At 28.8% G+C, this 23,049-nt stretch overlaps 1 protein-coding gene across 2 annotated transcripts in view; it reads left to right on the forward strand.

Moving 5' to 3' along the window:
• The window catches only part of LOC118191627 (decapping and exoribonuclease protein-like), a 51,889-nt gene that overhangs the window by 15,487 nt on the left and 13,353 nt on the right, over nt 1-23,049 (forward strand). Inside the window, exons 3-6 of one of the 2 annotated variants that reach the window (XR_015042953.1) lie at nt 1,976-2,210; nt 8,559-8,694; nt 14,063-14,249; nt 19,249-19,334. Coding sequence is in view for 1 of the 2 variants with exons in the window: in XM_035362452.2 (XP_035218343.1) it covers nt 1,976-2,210; nt 8,559-8,694; nt 19,249-19,334 (457 nt within the window). In the remaining variant the exon portion in view is untranslated. The remainder of the gene's footprint in view (nt 1-1,975; nt 2,211-8,558; nt 8,695-14,062; nt 14,250-19,248; nt 19,335-23,049) is intronic. The other variant, XM_035362452.2, reaches the window with a different exon arrangement.

The following is a 23,049-nucleotide window of genomic DNA, read 5'->3' on the forward strand; positions in this document are numbered from 1 at the left end:
ATTTGACAGGTTATTTTAACACATATCAGTATATATTTTCCAATTCAAATTTGCAGCAACCTATTTTAGCACTTTTCTACTTATTTATCATAACTTTTGATATTTTTTCATAAGTTTTTTTGGCTCAGTTTCAAGTTTATGAAATGCATGTAACTTAAAATTAGGATAGAAAAGCATGCGAGTTAGAATTACTCTTAAATTTAATATACATTTAAGGAGAAAAAAGTTATAAACTTTAATGTTGTTGAGACATTAGGTATTTTTTTGGAAGCAGACAAGATGAAAAATTAGCAACACTTCGCCGGGAATCAAACCACGGACCTCTCAATTACGCGCTGAGCATGCAGACCACCACACCACGAAGGCATGCAAAGAAGGCAGGAGAAATATCTTATATACTCCCCCTTTTAAAGGGCGACTGGGGTTTTTAGGGGACCCAATAGCCAAATCCTAGGTGAGGAGAATCATCATCCAACACCCTTTTTAGTTCTGGTGCCACTGTAGTGTCATTAGGAATTTTTTTTTTTTTTTTTTTTTTTTTTTAAAGCAGGAGAATTGAAAAATTAGCAGCGCCTTTGCCGGGAATTGAATTACGGACCTCTTAGTTATGCGCTGAGCATGCAGACCACCACACCATGAAGGCATGTGAAGAAGGCATGAGAAATACCTTATAATGTTAAAATCAGTACTTATAATACAATTCAATTTTAGCATTTAAATTTAATAACTGCTTCAACGAGAAACGGAATTCTTTTAATTATCTAAAAAATTGTGGCTAAAATTTAAAATGGGAGAGTTAAATTATTCTTGTTGTTTCTGTATTTAACAACTTTTGATCAGCTTTGTGATAAAAAAATTACATGACAAAATTAATATTATTATATTTTATTATTTATTATATTTATTTATATTATTATACTTATAATTATTTAAATGTATTTTTATTATTATATTTATTATTACTAATTACAGTTAAATTATATTCATTTTATAAAATTATGGTTAAATTAGTTATATATATTATTTATTATTATAGTTATTTTCTGACGTATCTGTGTAAATAATTCAGTAAAAGAAAATTTATTGATATCAATCTCCATTCTGAAGGCAAATGTATATTTTTTAACTTTCGTTAATTTTTTAAAAACATAACTGAATTTAAAACTTTTTTTTCTGCCTGTGAACTGCGAATCATGAAATTTTTAAATCACTGTATGAAACTGTAAAGTTTTATTTAATTATGTGGTTACTTTTTATGAATAAAGAGAAAGTTAATTTACTGCAGTATAATTTAGAGGTACTCTTCTGTTATTGGAGACCGGATTCAGAAATGTATATGTGTATATATTGCTATGTATATGTATGTATACACATGTGTTATGTAGGTATATATGTGTGTATGTATGCATATATGTATACGTTCATTTGTATATATATACACATGCGTCCATTTCTGAATCCGTTTCTGATAACAGAAGAGTACCAAAACTTCTAAATTTATTGATTTATATGTCTTAAAAAATGTTTCATTCTTTTGGTAAATATTAAATACTTGAAATGTTTTATATTGTTATATAAGGTATATCACTTATTATCTATCATATTTATAATTGCTATATATTTATTTTAACTATATAGATAGAAAATTGAATAGCGAGAGATTTTATTAAGTTCCAAAGCCTGCTTGGTATAAAGTTGACGAAATAATTTGCACCGGATATGTATTTTGTTTATAGAAATAAATGTACTAGATAAAAATAGTGTATAAACTTACATTGTGCAATTAATTCCATCTTGTTTCTCTTTTCTTGATAATCATGATAATTTCCATCTAGTTGTTTTAATACTGTGTTCAGTTTTTATAATTGTTTATTAAATTGTGTGTATTTTAGTTCAAATTTCACTCATAATGTTTGTATTCTTTAATTCTTATTATTATATTTACTCTCAAAGAAAATGCTTGTTTTTATACCAGATTCACAGAATGCTAAACCTAATACTTCTATTCCTGTTAATGAAAAAGAGGAATACTGCATAATGTTAAAAGGAAGGCTGAATAACCATACATTGCTATATAGTGCTGAGGTTGATGGAGAAGACCCTTCTTATTATCGCCATCCTGGAAGTGATCCTAATTCCACCAGACGTTACATGGAATTGAAAACTTCTAGAATTATAACTAATGAGAGACAAGATTTGAACTTCTGTAGGTAATGCTAATATTGTGTTGTAATTGATTTTTTTTTCTACTGTGGTAAAATCATTTCAGCAAATATTATAGTATATGGTTAAACATTTTTACTTGTTAGTAAAATTAGGTTTTAATTTCTAATTTATGTAAATAATCTTTAATGCTATTTTCAATTGCACATTAAAAATTCTGTCATATATACATAATTTTTTTAAACCTTAAATATATTTTTTAAGAGATGGAAAGAAAGGCATGCAAAAAGTAACTATATATTAAAAAAATTTAATGGGTATGAAAATAGATTATTGGTTCAGAATATCAAAACTGTATATAAAAGATAAGCTGTTTGCAAACGAATGTTTAGAAACTTTAAATTTAAATATAATTTTTAATCATTTGAATAGAATATTAATTTAAGAAAGTGTTAAAAAGGGTGGACAGAAAAGGAAAGGAAGACTTGCATCTATGCTTATTAATATGATTTTATCCATTGTTACTTTCTGGTGCTTCATTGAAAATTAAGCAATTTTTCTATAGTACTTATGCACATGTATTTTCTTTCTTTAAATAAATTGCTTTATTGTGTTCTGCCGTTCTTCATCATTAGTTTTATTTAACTTTTCTAAGGGGACTTAAGCAGTTTAAAGTATGGTCTTGATAGTTAAAACAAAGAAATGATGATGATTCTGCAAAACAAAAGAGCAAAAACTCTTATTATATACTAATGTTAGTATAGTTTTTTGGAAAGTGGGGAGTTAGACCTAAAAATGCATGCTTACAAAAATCAAACTACTTTGCGGTATTTCATCATAATATTGAAATGTCTAAAAAATTTTCTTTTGATAGGAATTTTAATGAATAAGATTCAGTTGAAGATTTTTATCATATATAAAAAGAAATTAGCTAGAAAGAGAACTGAATTCTCATCTAAACAGTTTTAGATAAATAAATAATCATATATAGCATAATGTAATGCATATTGAAAGATATTTAGTCTTTTAGCACATAAATTTAAAAGCCATGCTGCTTACCTATAATATGCAGTGCATCTACAAAGTGTTAAAATTACATTTATAAAGCACTAAATTTATGCGAAATATCTAATAGTTTCATCACTTTTAGCCATCCTGTTATTTTTGTATTTAATCTTTCTAATGCTACGCACAACTTGACATGTTTATGGGGATGTTAGCTATTTTTGCAGAAATCAAATTTCGAAAATGCTCTGATTTCCAAATGATGTTTTTTTAAATATCTGAAATGGTGCTCTTTTTGGTGAGATTTTTCTTTAAAAAGAAACAATGTAAAAGGGCCAAATCTGATAAGAAAAATAAATTATTTAAGATAATTGTACTTATCTTTGCTATCAATTGCTTGATGGTACAAAAAATTATGAAAACAAACAAAATAAAATAAAAATGTAAATAAATAAATAAAATCTCGTTATCTGAATCAGCCTTTTCTAACTTAATGCCTGAAATCTTTTTTCATACGCTAGTTATACTGTATTTTATTTAGAAAATGGGGTTTTACATTTGTGTTTGAAAAACAAATTCATTTTCAAAATATTTCCAGTCAGTGAAATGATCTTTTCTTCAGACTTCTGTGATGAGGAAAATTTTTTATCTTTGCCAGATGGTTATCTTTTTTAAGCCGGAAATAACACATTATTTAAAATTTTATAAAAAAATTATGAGGTTGTGAATGAAAACTGAATTATTTCTTCATTGATTAGTGTAATAAAATATTACCATCCTTTTTCATAAACTTATTTTTCTCATAAATGAATGTTAATTTAATGAATAATGTTATATTTTTAATTAATGAATAATGCTATATTTTAGCGGCAATTATAAATAAAAATGTCATTTATGAAGAGCTGGAAGACAAATACTTATGAAAGAGATTTCTGTGTTTTAAGCATAACCATGTTCATTGAGTGATTCTAAATAGTTGACAACCTAGAAATTTTGTTAGTATAGTAAAAGAGCAGACATTTATATTTATCCTCTGTAAATCTTAGAAAGATAAAAATAATTCAGTTATTATTCATAGTCCTTTTAAAAAAAAAAAAAAAAAAAAAAAAAAAAAAAATTTAATTATAGAATGCTTTCTTTTTTTAAAACTTTTCTTTTTTTACTGTTGTCATAAATGCAATTAAAATGTAGTAAAAGTAAAGTGACAAATTTTTTTACAATGAAAAGGAGGACAAAAAGTTAAAGAAAAAAGTAAATCGCAAATAAATGAAACATTTTATTAATTTAAACAAAAATATAACAATTATGTTTACATCCCCTTTTAATTATTTAATTAAGGAAATATTTTTCCATTGAATGAATATTTTTTATCAATACATCATTTTCTAACAAAATACTGGAAATATTGGAGCAAGAAATATTCTTCATATTGAATTTTACAGTAAGTGCTGCAGCTAAAGTATCAACATTCAATCTTGATTTCTCACTTGTCCAAAAATCATGACCAATTGAAAAAACTCTTTCAACTGCTGCATTAGTTCCAGGGCAACACAATGTAAATTCAACAAGAATAACTAAATTTTAATACGAAATGTGTTCATTTTTAAAATGGTTAAACATTTCCACCCATCTTTTATCATTTTTAATATGTTGATTTTTCCATTGTTGCAATATATCAGTGTTTTAATATACGTTCAATCTTCTAATTTCTTCAAACAGATGATTGTAATCGATTTTAATATCAGGTATTTCTTTTGATAAAAACTCAAGACAATTTTCAATATCTGCCCAGTTTATTAAAACTGTTATTTATTGCGATATTTGTTTCTGATCATTCTTCGACATATCGGAAACATATTTCAGAAAAATTTTGTGCTTCTTTTTTAAACTTTTTCCGTTATGCCCAGATTTGATTCCTCTAAGTTTGACAATTTCCTTTTTATTGTTAAAGCAATAAATTTTTCTTCAAATCATGATTTATATTGAAGGACAAAATCGTTCAAAATAAGGCAAACTTCTGTAGCTGAAATATGTTCACATTCAATCTTTTGAATCGTTTTGTGGAAAACAGATACCTGATTATGGACAAAATGCATTAATACCTCCAATAATTCATTTTGAAAAAAGATTCTAGAATTTTTGGACATTTGTCTAAACTTAAAAAATATGAATGGAGAGGCTCAAATAATTGTAAAATGCACTCTATAGCAGTTGTTAAAGCAAGCCATCTAACTTTTGAATATCCTAAAAGTTTCTTGTATTCAACATTTGCGTCTTCACAAAATTCTTTTTAAAGCAGTCACATGAACTGTAAAACGACTCAAAGGCAAATAAATTGTTGTTATTATTACTTCTACATCAATTGGCATGGCAGATGGCACGGTGTTTATTGCATTTGACAAAATATATGCATCACAACCTATGCCTAATATTTTCTTTTGGAGTAAATCTTGTAATTTTACACAGACATTATTTACTCCTTTGCGCCTTCTCCCACCAAAATTTGTGTTTGTATTATCCGCTGTTAGTGCAACAACTTTATATTTCAAATTGTTTTCATTTATTACTCTGTATAGGTGGTTCACCAAAATTTCAGCAGTATTGCCCTCAATGAACTCTAAATTAAAAATTTTTAAGTGAATGCTCTTGTTAACATCTTACTAGTATTGGATGCAATTTTGTTTCATTATGATTTGATACATCAGGTAAAACCATTATAAATGCTGCATTTTTCAAGTATTCTGGAAGCATATTATCGCAGTAATTTTTGAATACTGATTTAATAATAGCCTCACATTTTGTTCTCGCACATGAAAATTTAGGATTGTGAAAGTTTTTCAGTAATTTTGTTGTACAATTCATACTGCGGAAACTTCGATTATGAATTATTGTATGAAATGAAAATGTTCCCTCCATTACAGCTGTTTTTCCTCTTCAAAGTAATTAGAAGTTTAAAAAATTTTTTACTTTATTACTGGAAGTTGATGCATCTAATGATTGCTTATGTTTGTTGGTGTTTGAGTGCTTAGTTATGACTGCTTTGCCTCCAACTGCAATACAAAATTGGGTACTTTTCCATCCATGCCAGAGCAGGTAATAAAGTCGTCAATAATGGTACAACTGATGCCAAACGGAATATTCTCGCTGTTAACCTTTTACGCCTCATTTTCAAAACAAGTCACAGTCATTTCTTATCAGATTGATTCTTTCTTTCAATACTGTCAAAGAATTTTTACCAGATAGTTCAATTTTATGCCCTAAGGCCATTCGTGGTAATTAAGTCAATTAGGATGTAATCACACCTTTTACCCGAAGGCAAAAATATAGAAAAGGTAAAGTCAAGATTTAAAATTCATCAATTCTAATGAGAATGCATTAGCAAAGTACAGCACTGCGGTTTTACATAATTTCTGACTAAGCTATTCATACAAATTGAAATAATTCTTGCATTTAAACTTGCATTCCAAATTAAGATTTAACTTGAAATTAATGTAATAATTACTGAGAGAATTAGATTTTTGTAGCGTAGTTTGTGTGATTTATGTGAGATGAGATCATTTGGGGTCTATGCACCAGCAAATCAGGATGTTGAAACATAAAAGCATAGTAATTTCTTTTTACAAATTAATATCTTTTTACAAATGTATTGTCTTTATTTATTGACTTTCTACAAAATTTTAAACGATATTAAAATGCGTATGCCTTCAAAATAAAAATTTCTTAGAACTAACATTTGTTAAAATTTTTTATGTGTGTACTTGTATACAGTATATTGTCGCCAATAAAGTCTGCTTGGCGAGATTTGCACAGGCGAAACAGAAAAGTACCCAAAATTCTCCTCTGCAAATATTGCAGAAAACAATGGTGTCTTTCTTTGTCACGAGAAATGAAAATTCCTTCTTCAACTGATCGTTGAAATGGCACTTCCTCTTCTTTGATTTTTCCATCCTTTAAATAAAATTAAAAATAAAATATGGAGCAACACAAAAATGTAAGCACATTATAAATAAATAAAACTAAATCTTTAATAACAAAAACTATAAAACTTGACTAAATCTATATTTAAATTTTTAATTATTTTATACTTGTGTTGAAAACAGAGTTGTGTAATGAAATTATATTAATGAACAAATAAAACGTGAATTCTACTTAGTAAGGCACATACCTGAGTATAATAATTAGGTACTTTTCCGTTTCGCCGGCGCAAATCTCGCCAAGCAGATTTTATTGGCGTCAACATACAGTATACACATAAAAAATATTTAAAAAAATGTTAGTTTTAAGAATTCTTTTTTTAAAGGCAAAAACATTGTAATATCGCTTAAAATTTTATAAAAAACCGATAAATAAAGACAATAAATTTGTAAAAAGACATTAATTTAAGAATTTACTACGCTTTCATGGTTCATATCACGTGACCCCAAGCGATCTCTTCTCACGTAAACTACTGTCTACAAAAATCTAATGCTCTCAGTAATTATCTACATTAATTTCAAGTTAAATCTTAATTTGGAACACAAGTTTAAATGCAAGAAATATTTCAATTCGTACGAATAGCTTACTCAGAAATTATGTAAAACTGCAGTACTTTACTTCGCTAATGCATTCTCATTAGAATTGATGAATTTAACTCTTGACTTTACCTTTTCTATATTTTCGGCTTCGGGTAAGCGCTGTGATTGCATCCTAATTGACTTAATTACCGAAAATGGCCTTGGACATAAAACTGAACTATCTGATAAAAATTCTATGTAATTATATGTCAGTATTGAAAGAAACAATCAATCTGATAAGAAAAAGCTGCGACTTGTTTTGAAAATGAGGCCTAAAAGGTTACCAGCGAGAATATTCCGTTTGGCATCGGTTGCACCATTATTAGCGACTTTATCGCTTGCGCCGGTAAAACGGAAAAGTACCAATAATTATACAGTGAAAGAAATTAATTTGTATTTGTATCAGATGTAAATGCGAACTATAATATTATAGACACATTAAAATAAAGTGCGAGTGTGTGAGACAAGCGTCGTTGCGCGAAGGTTTGATATGCCCAGAATGTGCTGTGTATGCATTTTATAATCATGTTTTTTCAAACTGCACCATCACATGACAATTGATGCATAACATTTCGATGCGGCATCTTTAAATAATACAGAGATAAACAGATTAGTTGTAAAATATTGAAAAGGATAACAGCTGGGAGGACATTTCTTGAGGAAGGACAGAGCCTACCAAAGGAGGAGGATTGATCACCTTAGTAAAAGTGCTGCAAGACATTTTTCTAATACTTTCAGAATATAATTGCAATTATATTTATCTTAATTTAAATTTGTAATTTAAATTGCATGTTCAATCTGTGAAATTTTAAAATATCATGTATTTTATTTCTTTAGGTACAAACTTCTGAAATGGTGGATTCAGTCTTTTCTGGTTGGTATTCCTAAAGTCATCTGTGGTTTTCGTGATGATCAAGGAATTGTTCGAAATTTAAAAGTATTTCATGTGAAAGAAATGCCAAGAATGGCTGAGGTAAAGATGTTTTTCTGTTTTGCCATTTAATATGGTAAGAATGTTAAAGCATTGCTCTTCAGTTATATTGTGTCTTGTAATGAAATTGCAAAGCTCCTAAACTGTAATCTGCATAGATTGAACCAAAACTTTCTGGCTTGGTATACATCTGCAAGAAGTAGAGGAAATTTTAATAGTTTACTTTTCAATATGATCACCTTCTGCCTTGATACACCTGTCCACATAATTTAATAAGCAGCTGTATCTGAAAAAGTAATCTGAAGGTTTTTCTCCATATGATCCATAACTGCTGTTTTCACTCCAGCATAATCATTAAGTCTGTTTCCTCGAAGGTCAAATTTCAATTTTGAGAACAGAAAATACTACCTTGGTGTTAAATCTGGGCTATAAGGGGGCTAGTCCATGCTCCTTAATTGTACCTACAAGTAATTTTGAAATGCATATCTGGTTTGCTGTTTTTGAATTGCACTTGCATCTTGCTGATTTTGAATTTGCAAAAGAAGTCAGGGAATTCATCTTACAAAGACTTTGTATTTTTTTTATTTTTTTATTATTATTTTTTTTTTAATGTTAGTGCTCCAATGGTTGACTTTTATGAGAATCATCATCTGCAAATTCTCAGCATATGCGAAACTGTTTTATCCATTCTTTCATTGTCTAAGGCAAAAGAGGTAAATCTACATACACATGCTTTATCCGCTGTTTTATTTCTTTGGGATTAAGACCTTCTTTAGTAAAAAAAATTATCACTGAATGATACTAAGTTTTAAACATTTCAGAACAAACTAGCTCATCATTTTATCCTGTAAACAATAAAAAGGAATGTAAATGTACAGAAATACATAGCAAAAGCTCTATAGACTTTTTGGAAACTGTGAAGGTATTTGATATTCAGTACCAATTCTAATTTGTGATTTTAATAAATTGACAATTTACTATGAAATGGCTGATCTTGGCTATATCTTCAAGCTATCCAATTTTTAACAAAGTTGATCTTGAAGCTTTTGTTCAGAGCCAAGTCTAATGTTTGTACTTTTTCAAAATTCCTAGTTAGTTTTCTCTGAAAAAGCACAATTAAGATAATATTCAAAAGAAGTGGCATAATTGGGGGAGGGAATTACCTGAATTTCCTCAAAATCAACCTCAAGCCTTTTTTAAATTGATATATCCACTTTTGTTAATTGTGCATGGGATGCAGTATTATAATTGATTCAACACTTGACATTTGATCATTAGAAAAACTATATATATATATATATATATATATATGGATAATATAAAATAGTAAGGCACAAAATCATGATGTTAACATGTGTAAACTGTATGATGAAAAATATGCGAAGAATGTAATGAATGAACACAACAAAATTATTTTTTCTAACTCTTGTTCATGTAGGCAGCAAAATGATTCAAATACAATGCCTATCTTTTGAATAAGTCAGTTTTATATGTTGCTTTTTTCAGATCCTTTAGTAATGAAATTCTTTGATTCAAGGAATCCAAAGGAAAAAATTCAGTAATAACAGTTAAATGATATCTTGGATCATGAACAATTCTAAGTGTGCTGTTACATCACACATAGCCATAATTGGTGCTAAATCATGCTGGTTGATGACAGTTTCAGGATTGATGGGATACTGTAATCTAGAATATTCAATAGTGGCCAGCTCATGTTCTGCCATAAATCTTGTTATATTTTCAGAGTTTGTGTCCACCAGCAGCCAAGCGGTAAAGTAACTGAACACTGGTAGTTCAGTCTGGAATTTGAATCTGGTGAATGGGCTTGCCAAATGGGTGTTTTCATGCTTTTATCTGTGTGTAACATGTATATGAGCCAATTTATCATAGAAAGTCCTCTATGAAATCATCCCATCCCTAAGGCAGATAGTCAAGTGCTTTGCCATAATCAAATAAACCAAACCAAGCCATTCAGAATTTGGTTTGATATCATGAATGTAGCATTTTTCCTACAAATCAAACTATCTGCTGTAATGATTCAATTTCAGTACTAAATTATAAAGTATTTTTCTCTCTGATCTATTTTTAAAAGATCTAATTTACATTCGTATATATAAACTCGAGTAAAGACGAAACACTTTCGTATTTACGTAGTTTTATCAATTATTGTTCATTGAATGGGAGTTGGTTTGTTCCTCTTGAAAAGTCAACTAATTTCCGATCAATGACAATGATTACATGTTTTAATTTTTCCTTTTACAATTGAAATATTATTCTTCGTGATGATTTAACTCCAGTCCCCGTTAAAACATTATTAACATTTTGCTTTCAAATTACTTCAAAACATCTTTCAAAATATGACTTACCAGTATGGATGCACACTTTTAAAATAATTCTACTTTAATTAAACTTAGGAGATAATATAATCAATTAATCAATACTGTTTAGGAAATAAATTATTATTAACTAACTTTGCAGCAATTGCGCAAGTAATAATAACTTGTATTCGCACTAAATGGATTTAAGATCATACAACATTTGATATGCTAAATAGCAGCTATTAGCGCTATTTATCTCTTACCTAATGTACCCACTTTATATATTATCTCCATCCTTTTTAAGTTTTAAAGTTCTTATACAAAAACTTTATTGTATTGAAGGTTAGCAGCCTCCTTACTTTTATATCGTGCTAGTTTAACTCATATTGAAATCACTAAATGTCATTCCACTAGATGACAAACTTGAAAATTTAATGCCATGCCTGCTACAGGTAAACCCAAAAAACAATTTCTATGAAAAACATTTAACTGTATTTACATTATTACATGTGGTACTTGACATATTAAATATATAGGACAGACTAAAAACAATCTTAACTTTCGAATCAATAACCATAGAGCTCAAATCAAAAAATTCAACGCACAAAAAAATAGCATTAAAATAAGTACACCATCACAACTTAATACAGCAGAATTAGAACACTTTAAACACCATGACTTCAACTCTATTCAACTTCAGATACTAGATATAATACCCAATCACAAAACACGAATTTTTCAGGAATCTCTCTATATACTAAAACAACGTTCACTTTATCCATATGGACTTAACACTTATATACATAGTCATAGAAATACTTATAAGAAGTCTATTTTCAGCCAATTTAAACTCTACAGCATCAAAACGCAGAGAGGAAAAAGAGGAAGTAAAATAAAAAATAATGCGAGATATTTATCCACTTTGGATACACTTGCATTGAAAAAACAATTGAAATGTTTTTTTGACTCAGACTGCTTTCCCAAGAAACTTCTCAACTGGTTACACTCCTGTACTAATAAATTCCTTATCAAACTAAAAAAATTCATTCAAGAAAGCTACGAGGACATACAAATCATTAAAGACATGATTCTTGATTTTAGTCTTTTCAGACTCTCTAATAGTCTCACTCAACGCAAAATTTATTTTAAAGTCAATTTTCTGCATCCACAGTTTGACAATATTCATTTCTCAAGAATCATCAGAGATTGTAAAGATTACTTCCCCGCAGTTGACACAATACCAATGATTGCATTTAAATATCAAAGGACCTTAAGCAACTTGCTTACTAACCACCATGAAATAGATGAAACTGCAGAATGACATTGTAAGACACCAATTTACAGTAATTACGTAGATTCTCATCACCAGCACATAATTACTGGCAACCTGAATATCATACAAAACCATCAACTAAAAACACTAATGAGTTATGGTACAAAATTTAGACCAGTCAGAAACATGACTACAAATTACTGTTACAAGACTTTCGAAAACAACATCAACGAATTTATAGTTAAAGCAAGCTATCAACTGAATTTACCCATAGATACCTTCTTAAAATGGAAAGCTAAAATTCTTCAACGCATATCCACGGAAATCAGTCACCTCAAATTTAAAAGTACACTGAATTGGTCACAACTTACATCAGATATTAATAAATTAAAACAGCTTTTTACTATTACAAAAATAGATAAAGCAACTAATAACTTTAGCATTATATGAAAACAATTCTACACTGAGATTATTCATAAAGAATTTCTCAACGCAACTACTTATCAATTAGCCAACCTTACAGAAACATCTATAATAAACAGGATTAAAACTTTTCATAAGAAACTCAATATTACTTTCAATGCAAACTACAACAGATTTACTAATCTTTATGCGATTCCCAAATTCCATAAAACACCATTAAAATTTAGATTTATAGCTAATGGAACTAATAATTACAAGAAAAATATAGACTATTATTTTTCAATTCAACTTAATAAAATCTGTAAATTTATTTTCAATGATTGTAACACTAATCATAACTATTGCTGGATCATTCATAATAACACTCCTGTCATTAATACCATTCATACCATTAACATCCAAAACATTAACTGCTATGATTTCGAAAACTTATATACCTCACTTCCTCTAGAAGAAATCTATACCAGTCTACTTGATCTACCAAAACTTTTCCCTAATATACTCAATATCATGACTCTTGACAAATGGAAAACCTACCTAAAATGCACACTTTTTCATAACTACATCAAGTTTAAAAATCAACTTTTTAAACAAGTCAGAGGATTGCCAATGGGCTTACATTCCAGCACCTCGATCTGTAATATCTTTTTATTTGTCAAAGAATTTAACTTCCAAAAAAATCTACAACCACAAGAGTTAAATTACTACAAACACACCTACAGATATATTGATGACCTTATTACAATTAATAATTTTGGTAAAATTGAAAACTCCGACATTTATCCGAATTGTCTTAAACTTAATAAAACTAATAATTCACAAAATAGCATAGACTTTCTAGATCTTCAAATCATTAACTACAAAAAAATTTTACTTCTTGACAAAACAAGAAACTTCAATTTCAATACTAACAAATTAATAAATTGGAACTCCAACATATCCAAAAAAGTAATTAACAATACTATAATTAATCAAATACAACGAATTAAAACTATATGCACAGATACAATAGATTTACAACGCGAAATTTTGATCCTTATCAAAATTCTCAAAAGTAATCTAATTCCCTTTCAATTTATCAACCATTGCCTTAAAAGAGCAGGCGTTAAATACTCACTCTAAATCATTTAACTGATAGGGATATGATAATTTATTCCTAAACCTGAGAAGGCGGTATAAGGTGGATGACTGTCAATTGAAAGATTTGTATATAGTGTAATTACTCAATTGTATATATTGTAAAAAGCTAATTGTCTGTCTATTAGCTCTTGGACAGCGAAAATGCCTTTTTCCTTTCTTAAATTCTTAATCATTGCGACACGACAATTAGCCAGAAATTAATTAATTTCCATTCACTAGTATTTTCAAAAAAATCTTAACAGACGGTCTCTCTCAGATAAGAACTCCACAAAATACATCCCTCAAGAATTCCAAGTCCCACCCACTACCATAAATTACTTCACCCAAGTCTTACCGACTGATGTTATTCAAAGCTCCTACTGCCGCTAAGAATTTTCGGACACCCTACACTTCTGAGTCAGACACGAAGAGAACACTTTGCCAACTCCCCCACTGGAAAGAATGTAAGTTACTTAATACCTTTCTGGCCTTTATATCTTCATGTACATTCACTGATCTTATTTATATTATTTTCTATATTATTTTTATATTATTTTTATATTTTCTTTGATTTGTTTTTACAAAGTTTGCATTATTTATCTTTTTTATAATCTTCTATGTTTATTTCAACTTTACTTTGAATTCGATTTTATAATGACAATTTCCAATGTTTAATTTCTACAAATAATATAGTACTCAAATGCATAAAGATGAAAGTGTCGGGGACGGTTACTCGAGTTTTACAGGATTTCTCTACAGTAATTGATTTTTACTCCAAATTGAATTGACTAAATTGCTTCATGAGAATAAGTTCTTTGAGTATCAGCATTGGTTCATAATTCCTACTATTCGCGGAAATATTTGGCCTGACTAGAATTGCCGGTTTGGCTTTAACTTATAACTCAAGTAAAGACGAAACACTTTCGTATTTACGTATTTCTATCAATTATTGTTCATTTAACGGGAGTTGGTTTGTTCCTCTTGAAAAGTCAACTAATTTCCGATCAATGACAATGATTACATGTTTTAATTTTTCCTTTTACAATTGAAATATTATTCTTCGTGATGATTTAACTCCAGTCCCCGTTAAAACATTATTAACATTTTGCTTTCAAATTACTTCAAAACATCTTTCAAAATATGACTTACCAGTATGGATGCACACTTTTAAAATAATTCTACTTTAATTAAACTTAGGAGATAATATAATCAATTAATCAATACTGTTTAGGAAATAAATTATTATATATATATATATATATATATATATATTATAAATTAATAAATACAAAATAAAAAAAGCAGTTAAAAAACTAATCCAATTGCATGCTGATAGCAACAGCATGATATATATATATATATTTAAAATTGAATTAAGATAGAATATATTCAAGGGTCTTTCACCCTGACTAATGTTCTTTCAAGTAATTCTAACATGTTTATTTAATCATTGTATAACTTTATTTTAAACTTAAAATAAACAAATAAAAAAAATTTCTAAATTTTTAGAGAAAATATACCAAATGGGACAAAACTTGAAGAATAAATAATAAAATTTTATTCTATTTTTCTTATTTATTATATTTTTCTTCAATACATAGAAAAAAATTAATATCGTTTTGTGAAAATAATTAATAACTTCTTTATTTCTTATGCTAGCTTCATTCTTAATGATCTTTTGGTTCTAATAAAGTTCGTAGCCTTGGAGAAGAATTGCTAAAAATTATCTTCATCACTGTTTGTAGATGCTTGTCGATCAATGAATATATTTTGTTATTAATTGGCATCTGAAAAAAAAATGTTGTTCACTTATAAATGTGTTCTCAAAGAAAGCAGTTATTCTTAGTGCAAGCTTAATAACTGAGCTTATGACAGGTATGAATAAAAGTTAAATTCTGTATCTTCAAATCTTTGAATGAGATTCATATTACATTATAAATTAATTGGCTCCATTTATAGATTTTATGGTGCATTATTCATGTTCTTTTTTAATGGAAGTGAAACTAATATAAACTCAGACTTCAAATAACTAAAATCTTGAAATCTTTAAAATGCCATACTTGCAACAAGTACATTATTGAAATGTCTTTATGGGCCATGTCTGGCCAGCGGGCTGCCTGTTTGAGACCACTAATATAGAAACCACTCATCATTTTATAAAAATACTGAGTTGTTAGATACATGCACATTGTGTGTGGATTAATTGTTGATAATGGGTAAGCTGTTGTAAGATTGTGTTGGGAAAGGTACAGAACCAGACATGTTCGGAAGTACCAATGTTTGCACATTAGAATTATAACTTGTGTGAGTATGAATCCTTCAAAGCTTAGGTGCAGATGCAGGATATCAGATGGCCACAACTGATTTGAACTCCTGTCATAGGACAGGATGTGTGACAATGCTGTGGACAGTATTTAAGATGCAAGTATATATGGAATTACCACTACAACAGGAGCATCCCAAATCAATGTAAGTTGCACTGTGCACACTTCATCCTTACATCCATTTGCAATGTATTCAGTTGCTGCAGATGGAAGATTATTCTCAGCATATGGTATTTGTGCTGTGGTTTCTATAGCAAAGTTCAAGTCACCTGGTAATCTAAAGTTATGTTCAATTTACAGATGAAGCATATTGTTTCCTGTGAAGGAGTCTAATTCCCACAGTTCACACATGTTATTCCAATATGGCTCACATGCTATTGATCACATGTTGCACAGTCCCACTTTGCCATAAATATTGGGGTGAATATTATAGGTGACTGCTGTTCTATATATTACTGAATGGATGCTTGAAAATATCTTTTACGAAGAAATCTTTTTTGTCTGATTTACTGAACGGAGTTTTCATGATTGTGTTACACCAATTGTGCTTCCTACACAAGAAGGCTGTAGTGTATTATGCCATTTATATGTGTGAATATTATATGGGACATCAGGAAATTTATGGATTGGGCTTAGTGGATTATCGCATTTCTTTTGTGTTCACCTGATTTATCTAGCATCAGTCTGTTTTTGTGGGGGACTTCCATAGCCACTGTACATGAAATGCCAGTTGATTTTGATGTAAACCTTATGGCAAGAATTGCAGTCGCTGCTGGTAATATCCATGAGACCACCAAGTAATTCTAAAAATGTTTTGTAATTCATGTGACATATATATCAAGCATGCATGTATGTGATCTGAACATCTTGTGAAACCATATTCTATGTCTCCAGTTGTTGCACTATTAAGTTTCGCCATATTGTGCAGAGAACATTAAGACAATCAGCCAGGACTTGAGATGATTTTGTTGACCTGTGTAACTGGCTGTTCTAAAGAACAAGATAGTCTGTAATGTTCAATTCCAATGTTTTTTTTTTTTTAAGTTCTCGGAATTTTAGTTATTTTTAGAGGTGGTTGCAGTGAGAAGTTTTACTGTATTTATATTTTATGCATTATAGATTATTCCAGTTTTATCTATAATAAGCTATGTTGCTATTTAAAAGTTTCCAGCTCAAGTATCGGTACATTGTATTTAAAACAGAAATGTTAAGTATGATTTTTCAGGTTTATGATGAATTGAGGGTTTTTATATTTCTTGTCTTGACTGGTATCTTCATTCCCAACATTTAGCAAGTACATTAAAATTTAATGCCTATTTCTGATTATTTGAGAATAGATTCTAATTTTCATCATGTAGTCTTTTCTTGCATCTTGCTATTTTGCTTAAATATTTTGTTGTGAAAATATCATATGAATATACAACTAACTATACAATAGTAAATATGAGATAATATGTGAAATAATTAGGATTATACATTCATTGTATGCTGTGAATTAATCAAAATACATTTGATGACCTTATCTAATGATATGACCTTATATAAGGATAACTTTACCTAAGGATCTTATATAAGGATATTTGATGACTTTATATAAGGATAATATGAGATAATATGTGAAATATATAGGGTTGTACATTCATTGTATGCTGTGAATTTATCAAAATACATTTGATGACCTTATATAAGGATATTCATATTACTGTATGCTACATGAAAATCATTTTCTTTACCAGTTATCATGAAGTAATGTATAAATTTTTAATTTAGTTTTTGTTTGTCATTCACTTATCAAATATGTCAGTGGAAATATTTTTTAATTATTAAATGGTTTAATGAAAGAGAAAATGTATCTGTTATACTGTACTGTATTCATCAGTATAAAAAGTGCAAGTCATCTGTTTGCAAGATAAATCATTCATTTATCAGTATTCATTATTCTCTTGAAAGATACAAAATTTTACAGATGTTATATCTCTTATCGAGACTAGAAATCAGATTTAAATAAATGTTGTGAAAAAAAAATACATTTATGTATGTACATAAAATTTTGGTATATGTATTATAAAATACATAAAATTTTGCTTTTTTAATTAATTAATTTTATAATTTTATCAGTCAGAATTAAAATACTCTCACAGTCTAAAAGATTTAATCTTAGAAAGTGCAGAGGCAAAAATATAAAATTTATCCCTTCAAGCATTACCAAAAGAAAACGGAATTAAGATAATAAAAACATCATTGACTTTAAGTATGTAAACCAGTATCTGTTTATGTAGGTTTTTTTTATGACAAAATATTTAGAGGAATGTATTCATGTGCTTTACTTTTTTTAAGGAAAACTGACTTCATTTACATCATAAATAGAGAAAAATATGAAAACTATGAAAACTATGAAGTCAGCATGTATCAGGATTGAACAGACTACAGGGTTAAAGCAGATTAGGATGTTAATTAAATTGCCATTTCTTAAAGAAATAGTATAGCATCATATTCAATTGAAATTTCTGCTATATAATTCTTTATCTTTCACTTTGCGACATTCAATTTTTTACCCTGATCTCTCAATTTGCAGCTTATGCAATTAACTCATTAAACTAGCAAAGTTTATGATATTTCTCACTTCTTGAATTTTCTCTTAATTGCATCAGATTGAATGCTTTAATTATAGAAGGTTGTATGTAAAATTTTAGCATATGTAATGTTTGTATGTTTTTAAATAAATATTTTTAATTGTTAAGAGTTTTTCCTAAATGCACCTATGCCTGAACTTGATAGAAAGTTTTATGCAATATGTGAGCATTTTAGCTACTTCATGTGCCCTTTGACTCCATCTTTCATACATTTTGTTATCAAATTACTACAGAAACCATAATTTTATATCAAATGAACTCAATAAATAATATGTTTTATAAGGTGTTTCTAAACAACTCAACTGTACATCATTACATCCATTTCATTTCTTGTTAAACTGTGTTGAACTGGTGTGCCTTATAATTATATATCCTTTGCATCAATAGATTGCCAGCTTCTTTATTTTCTTCTTTAAATTACTCTTCATATGTTTTATTGCTGAAACTGTTTATGACTTTATTTTGTATTTTGTTTAATAATACAGTAAATGCATTTCCATTTTTAGAATCTGTGGTCCCCAGCTGCTTGTTTGAACTTTTGTTCTCAATTTCTGGATTTTGTAAAACACTGTGTTGTGAAAGATGATCCACAGTAAGTTTTATTTTCACATTGCTTTATTTATTTAATTTAACAAGTATATATCATTATCATTTCACTTATTTGATGCATGCAATGTATAGTTTAAATTTTCAACAGTAATATTTTTAAATAATTTATTTTTAACATTATTTTATATTATTCCCAGCTGAATCTGTGCGAATTTTAAATAATTCATGTGAAAATAATTAATTAATTTCTTTATGTATTCCAACTAGTTGTATCTTATTTATTATAATGTTATCAGTAAGCTTCATTCTTAATAACACTGTATGGAAATAATAAAAGCAGAAAATTGTGATGAAACATTTTCCATTTTATTTTCTTATTATTTAAGAATTTTAATTTACATTTTTCTCACAATATAAATCCTGTGAAACTTTTCTCTGCCATCATCTTCTACAGCCAAAAGACGCCAGCATTTTCTAGAATAATAAACTTAAATAATGAACTTTTTTAGAATAATAATAAACTTGGCAACTTACAAAAGTTTCTTTGTTTAAAGGCTGCTCTAAAAGGAGAAGTCAAAGAAATAAAAAAAGAAGTAAAAAAAAAAAACAGATTAAAACAACTATGATTCACTTCTTAAACGTTTTGAAAATAAGCTGATGATTATGGATTCTCACATGCAAAATATATGAAATCATGAAAAATGTTAATAAGAATCGCCCAGGAAATTATGCCATTTATTGAATAAAATGAAACATAAATTTTGTGCATTAAAAGTATTGGAATTTGAATGCAATAACTATCTGATGTCATATTAATGAAAATTGTTTTTCAAGAAATTGATAATTAAACGTGTAAAAAATCGAGTTAATGTTAAAAACCAAAAAGTCTCTCTTTACATGAATCTTCTCTCTTTACATGAATTCTTAAGTTTCTGGAAAATGGAACTTTAACCTTAGAAACTTTGTATAAAGATACTACTTCATGTCAAGGGAACATAAAATCTGAGAGTTTAATTTTAAAAGCATCAAGAAAAAATATTAAACCCTGTACTCTATATACTGCAGAACATGCTTTACACAGATGTTCTAAATTCCTTAATATGAGTATGTGTGCCAACACATAATCAGATAATTCAAGAATCGAAATTGTACAAGATGTGTTTTAAAATGTATAATGAACCTTGCAAATGAATCTATGAAAATTTTGATCATGACAGTTTAATTAATATTGCGGCAAAACCGAATGCTTCAAATAAGTGATCCATGACTAGGTCTGAGAATAAATAAATTTCTCATCTACCTTATTTGTGCAACATTCTGCAGAAGTGTTAGGAGCCACATTAACTTTCAAAGGTAGACAACCCAGGTGGCTGTATATAATATCATTATTCATTAAAAATGCATTTGATAAGAAAGTAAAAGGAATCTTGGATTTAAGAAACAGCTATAATATATTAAGTTCTGAAGCTGCTGATGCATTGGGATTAAATAGGCAGGAAATAAACCGACCACAACCGGAATAAGTGGAGGAGAATGTTTTGACAAAACAACTACAAAAATCTGAAATGGTGATGATGAGGATTGTTTTATTTTGCCTCACATTACTGGTCTCATGCCTGCAAATAAAACTGATACTTTTAAAACAGATTTCCCAAAGGAAATTAAATAAATCCTACTTTTCACATATCTTACGAAGTTCATGTATGTTATTGGGGAGTGAATTATTTTTTGAGTAATTAAAAGCAGAAAGATGCAGGCCCTTTGATAGTTCACTGTTATTGCAAAATAGTGTTTTTGGTTATTTAGTAACAAATTCGATCAAAAATTCAGATTCACATTATTTTCCTGGGTTAATTTCAGGAGATACTTAAGATGTTTATTTCAATATAATACTGAGTTAGAATCCTTTTCTGGTAATCTTACTGAAAATTCAAGTCAAACTGAAACATTTGAAAATTTATACTATGAGGAACATTTCGTTTCTACACACTAGAGAAATGAAAATGGGAGATATATTGTAAGTTTGCCAATAATTAAAGATAAACCATCAGTATTAGGGGTGTCAAAGAAAATAGTGGAAAGAGTTCAAACTTTGGAGTGTAAACTTTAGAAGAAATTAGATGAAAACAATACCATGACAACACTGTATAAGGCATTTGTGGATGAATGAGTGTACCAATATAAAATATTGTATTCCTTACCATGTGATTTTTCTTCCCGAAAATAAGATCAACTCCGTTGCATGCCATTTTTGATGCATCTTGGAAATAAAGTAATGGGGTTTCCCTCGATTCTGTATTCCTAAATGGAGAAACTGTACAAAAAGAGCTATTTTCCATTGCAGCAAGATTTCATCCTCATAGATACGCCTTAAATGCAGACAATAAAAAAAAAAAAAAAAAAAATGTGTCATCAAGTACTAATAAATGAAGCTAATAGAGAATTACAAAGGATATTATGGTATTGGAGTCTAATTACTCCTGTGGCAACATATAGACTGAAAATAATAACTAACAGAACATCATGTGCTCTATTTTTAGCGACTAGAATGCTACAAAGGAACTTGCACATTAAATTTAAGAAATCCTTTTAGATGCAGGAGCTATGGAACTTTCTGCCGCTTTGCTTTTAAGCTGCATTTGGCAAAGGTGGTTCCAGTTTTACAACTGCTATTCAGCCACATTTATGTGTGGAGTGATTTAATGATTACTGGAGTGTGGGTCAAGACACCTACTGGGAAATTAAAAACTTTTATGACTAACCAGATTAAACTGATAAATTTTTCATGTCCAAACTTTGTTTAAAGGTATATTCCAACAACAGACAATCCTGCTGACATCATTTCCAGAGGTACTTCACTTATAGACTTATTGAACAATTCCTTATGGTGAAGAGGCCTTGCTTAGTTGACTTCTGACCTTCTAGTGCAAACGTTTGGATGTGAACTTTGAAAAGGAATTAAAACCTTACAGCTTACCAGTTTTACTAATTGATTCAAACTTAATTGGCGATTTTTTAACTTAAGTAATAATTTCACTAAACATTGTAAAATTAGCTTTGTTTTCTGGTTTTTCTGTAATGAGATATATCGCTGGGAGTCCAAAAAGGTTAAGTTAGATGTCGAAGAACTGAACCATGCTGCAGATGTATTGGTTACACACACACTCTCCCTCTCGCACACACAAAGGAATTTTGTGAAGATATTCCTTGTTTGAAAAAAAATATTGATAAGAATAAGCATTGTAAATTAAGCATTCTAAATTTGTTTTTAAATGAGAATGAGATTCTCTGTGCAAGTGGATGTTTACAAAATTCAGACCTTGATAAAAATAAAAAAACATCCAAAACTTTTGCCTTCTCTGCACAAACTTCTTAAAATCATTATGGAATTCCTTCATAAGCAGTATTTACATATAGGTTCTCAAACGTTTCATTGCATCAGGAAAGAATTTTGACCAATAGAAGGAAGGAATTTATCTAAGAAAATTGTAATTGGATGTATAACATGAAAGCTTATCTAATTACCTAAACTGAGAAGAAATTAGTTGGAAGTTTATTCTCTCTAAATTCTGCTGAACTCTGATAATCTGTGATGAAATCTTTTTAAACACTATTTAAAAGATGCAATAGGCTCAACTAGATTTCCATTTGAAGAATTTTTAACTACAATCACAGACATAGAGGGAAATAGGGCACAGAATATTTATATGCATGTTTTTGGTATTGCTGATTATCTGGTATCCATCAATGCACTGCAA

This window comes from Stegodyphus dumicola, chromosome 9 (genome assembly GCF_044657685.1).
Source record: "Stegodyphus dumicola isolate Sdum_Otavi_A_Nest chromosome 9, ASM4465768v1".
In the NCBI taxonomy this organism is placed as follows: domain Eukaryota; kingdom Metazoa; phylum Arthropoda; class Arachnida; order Araneae; family Eresidae; genus Stegodyphus; species Stegodyphus dumicola.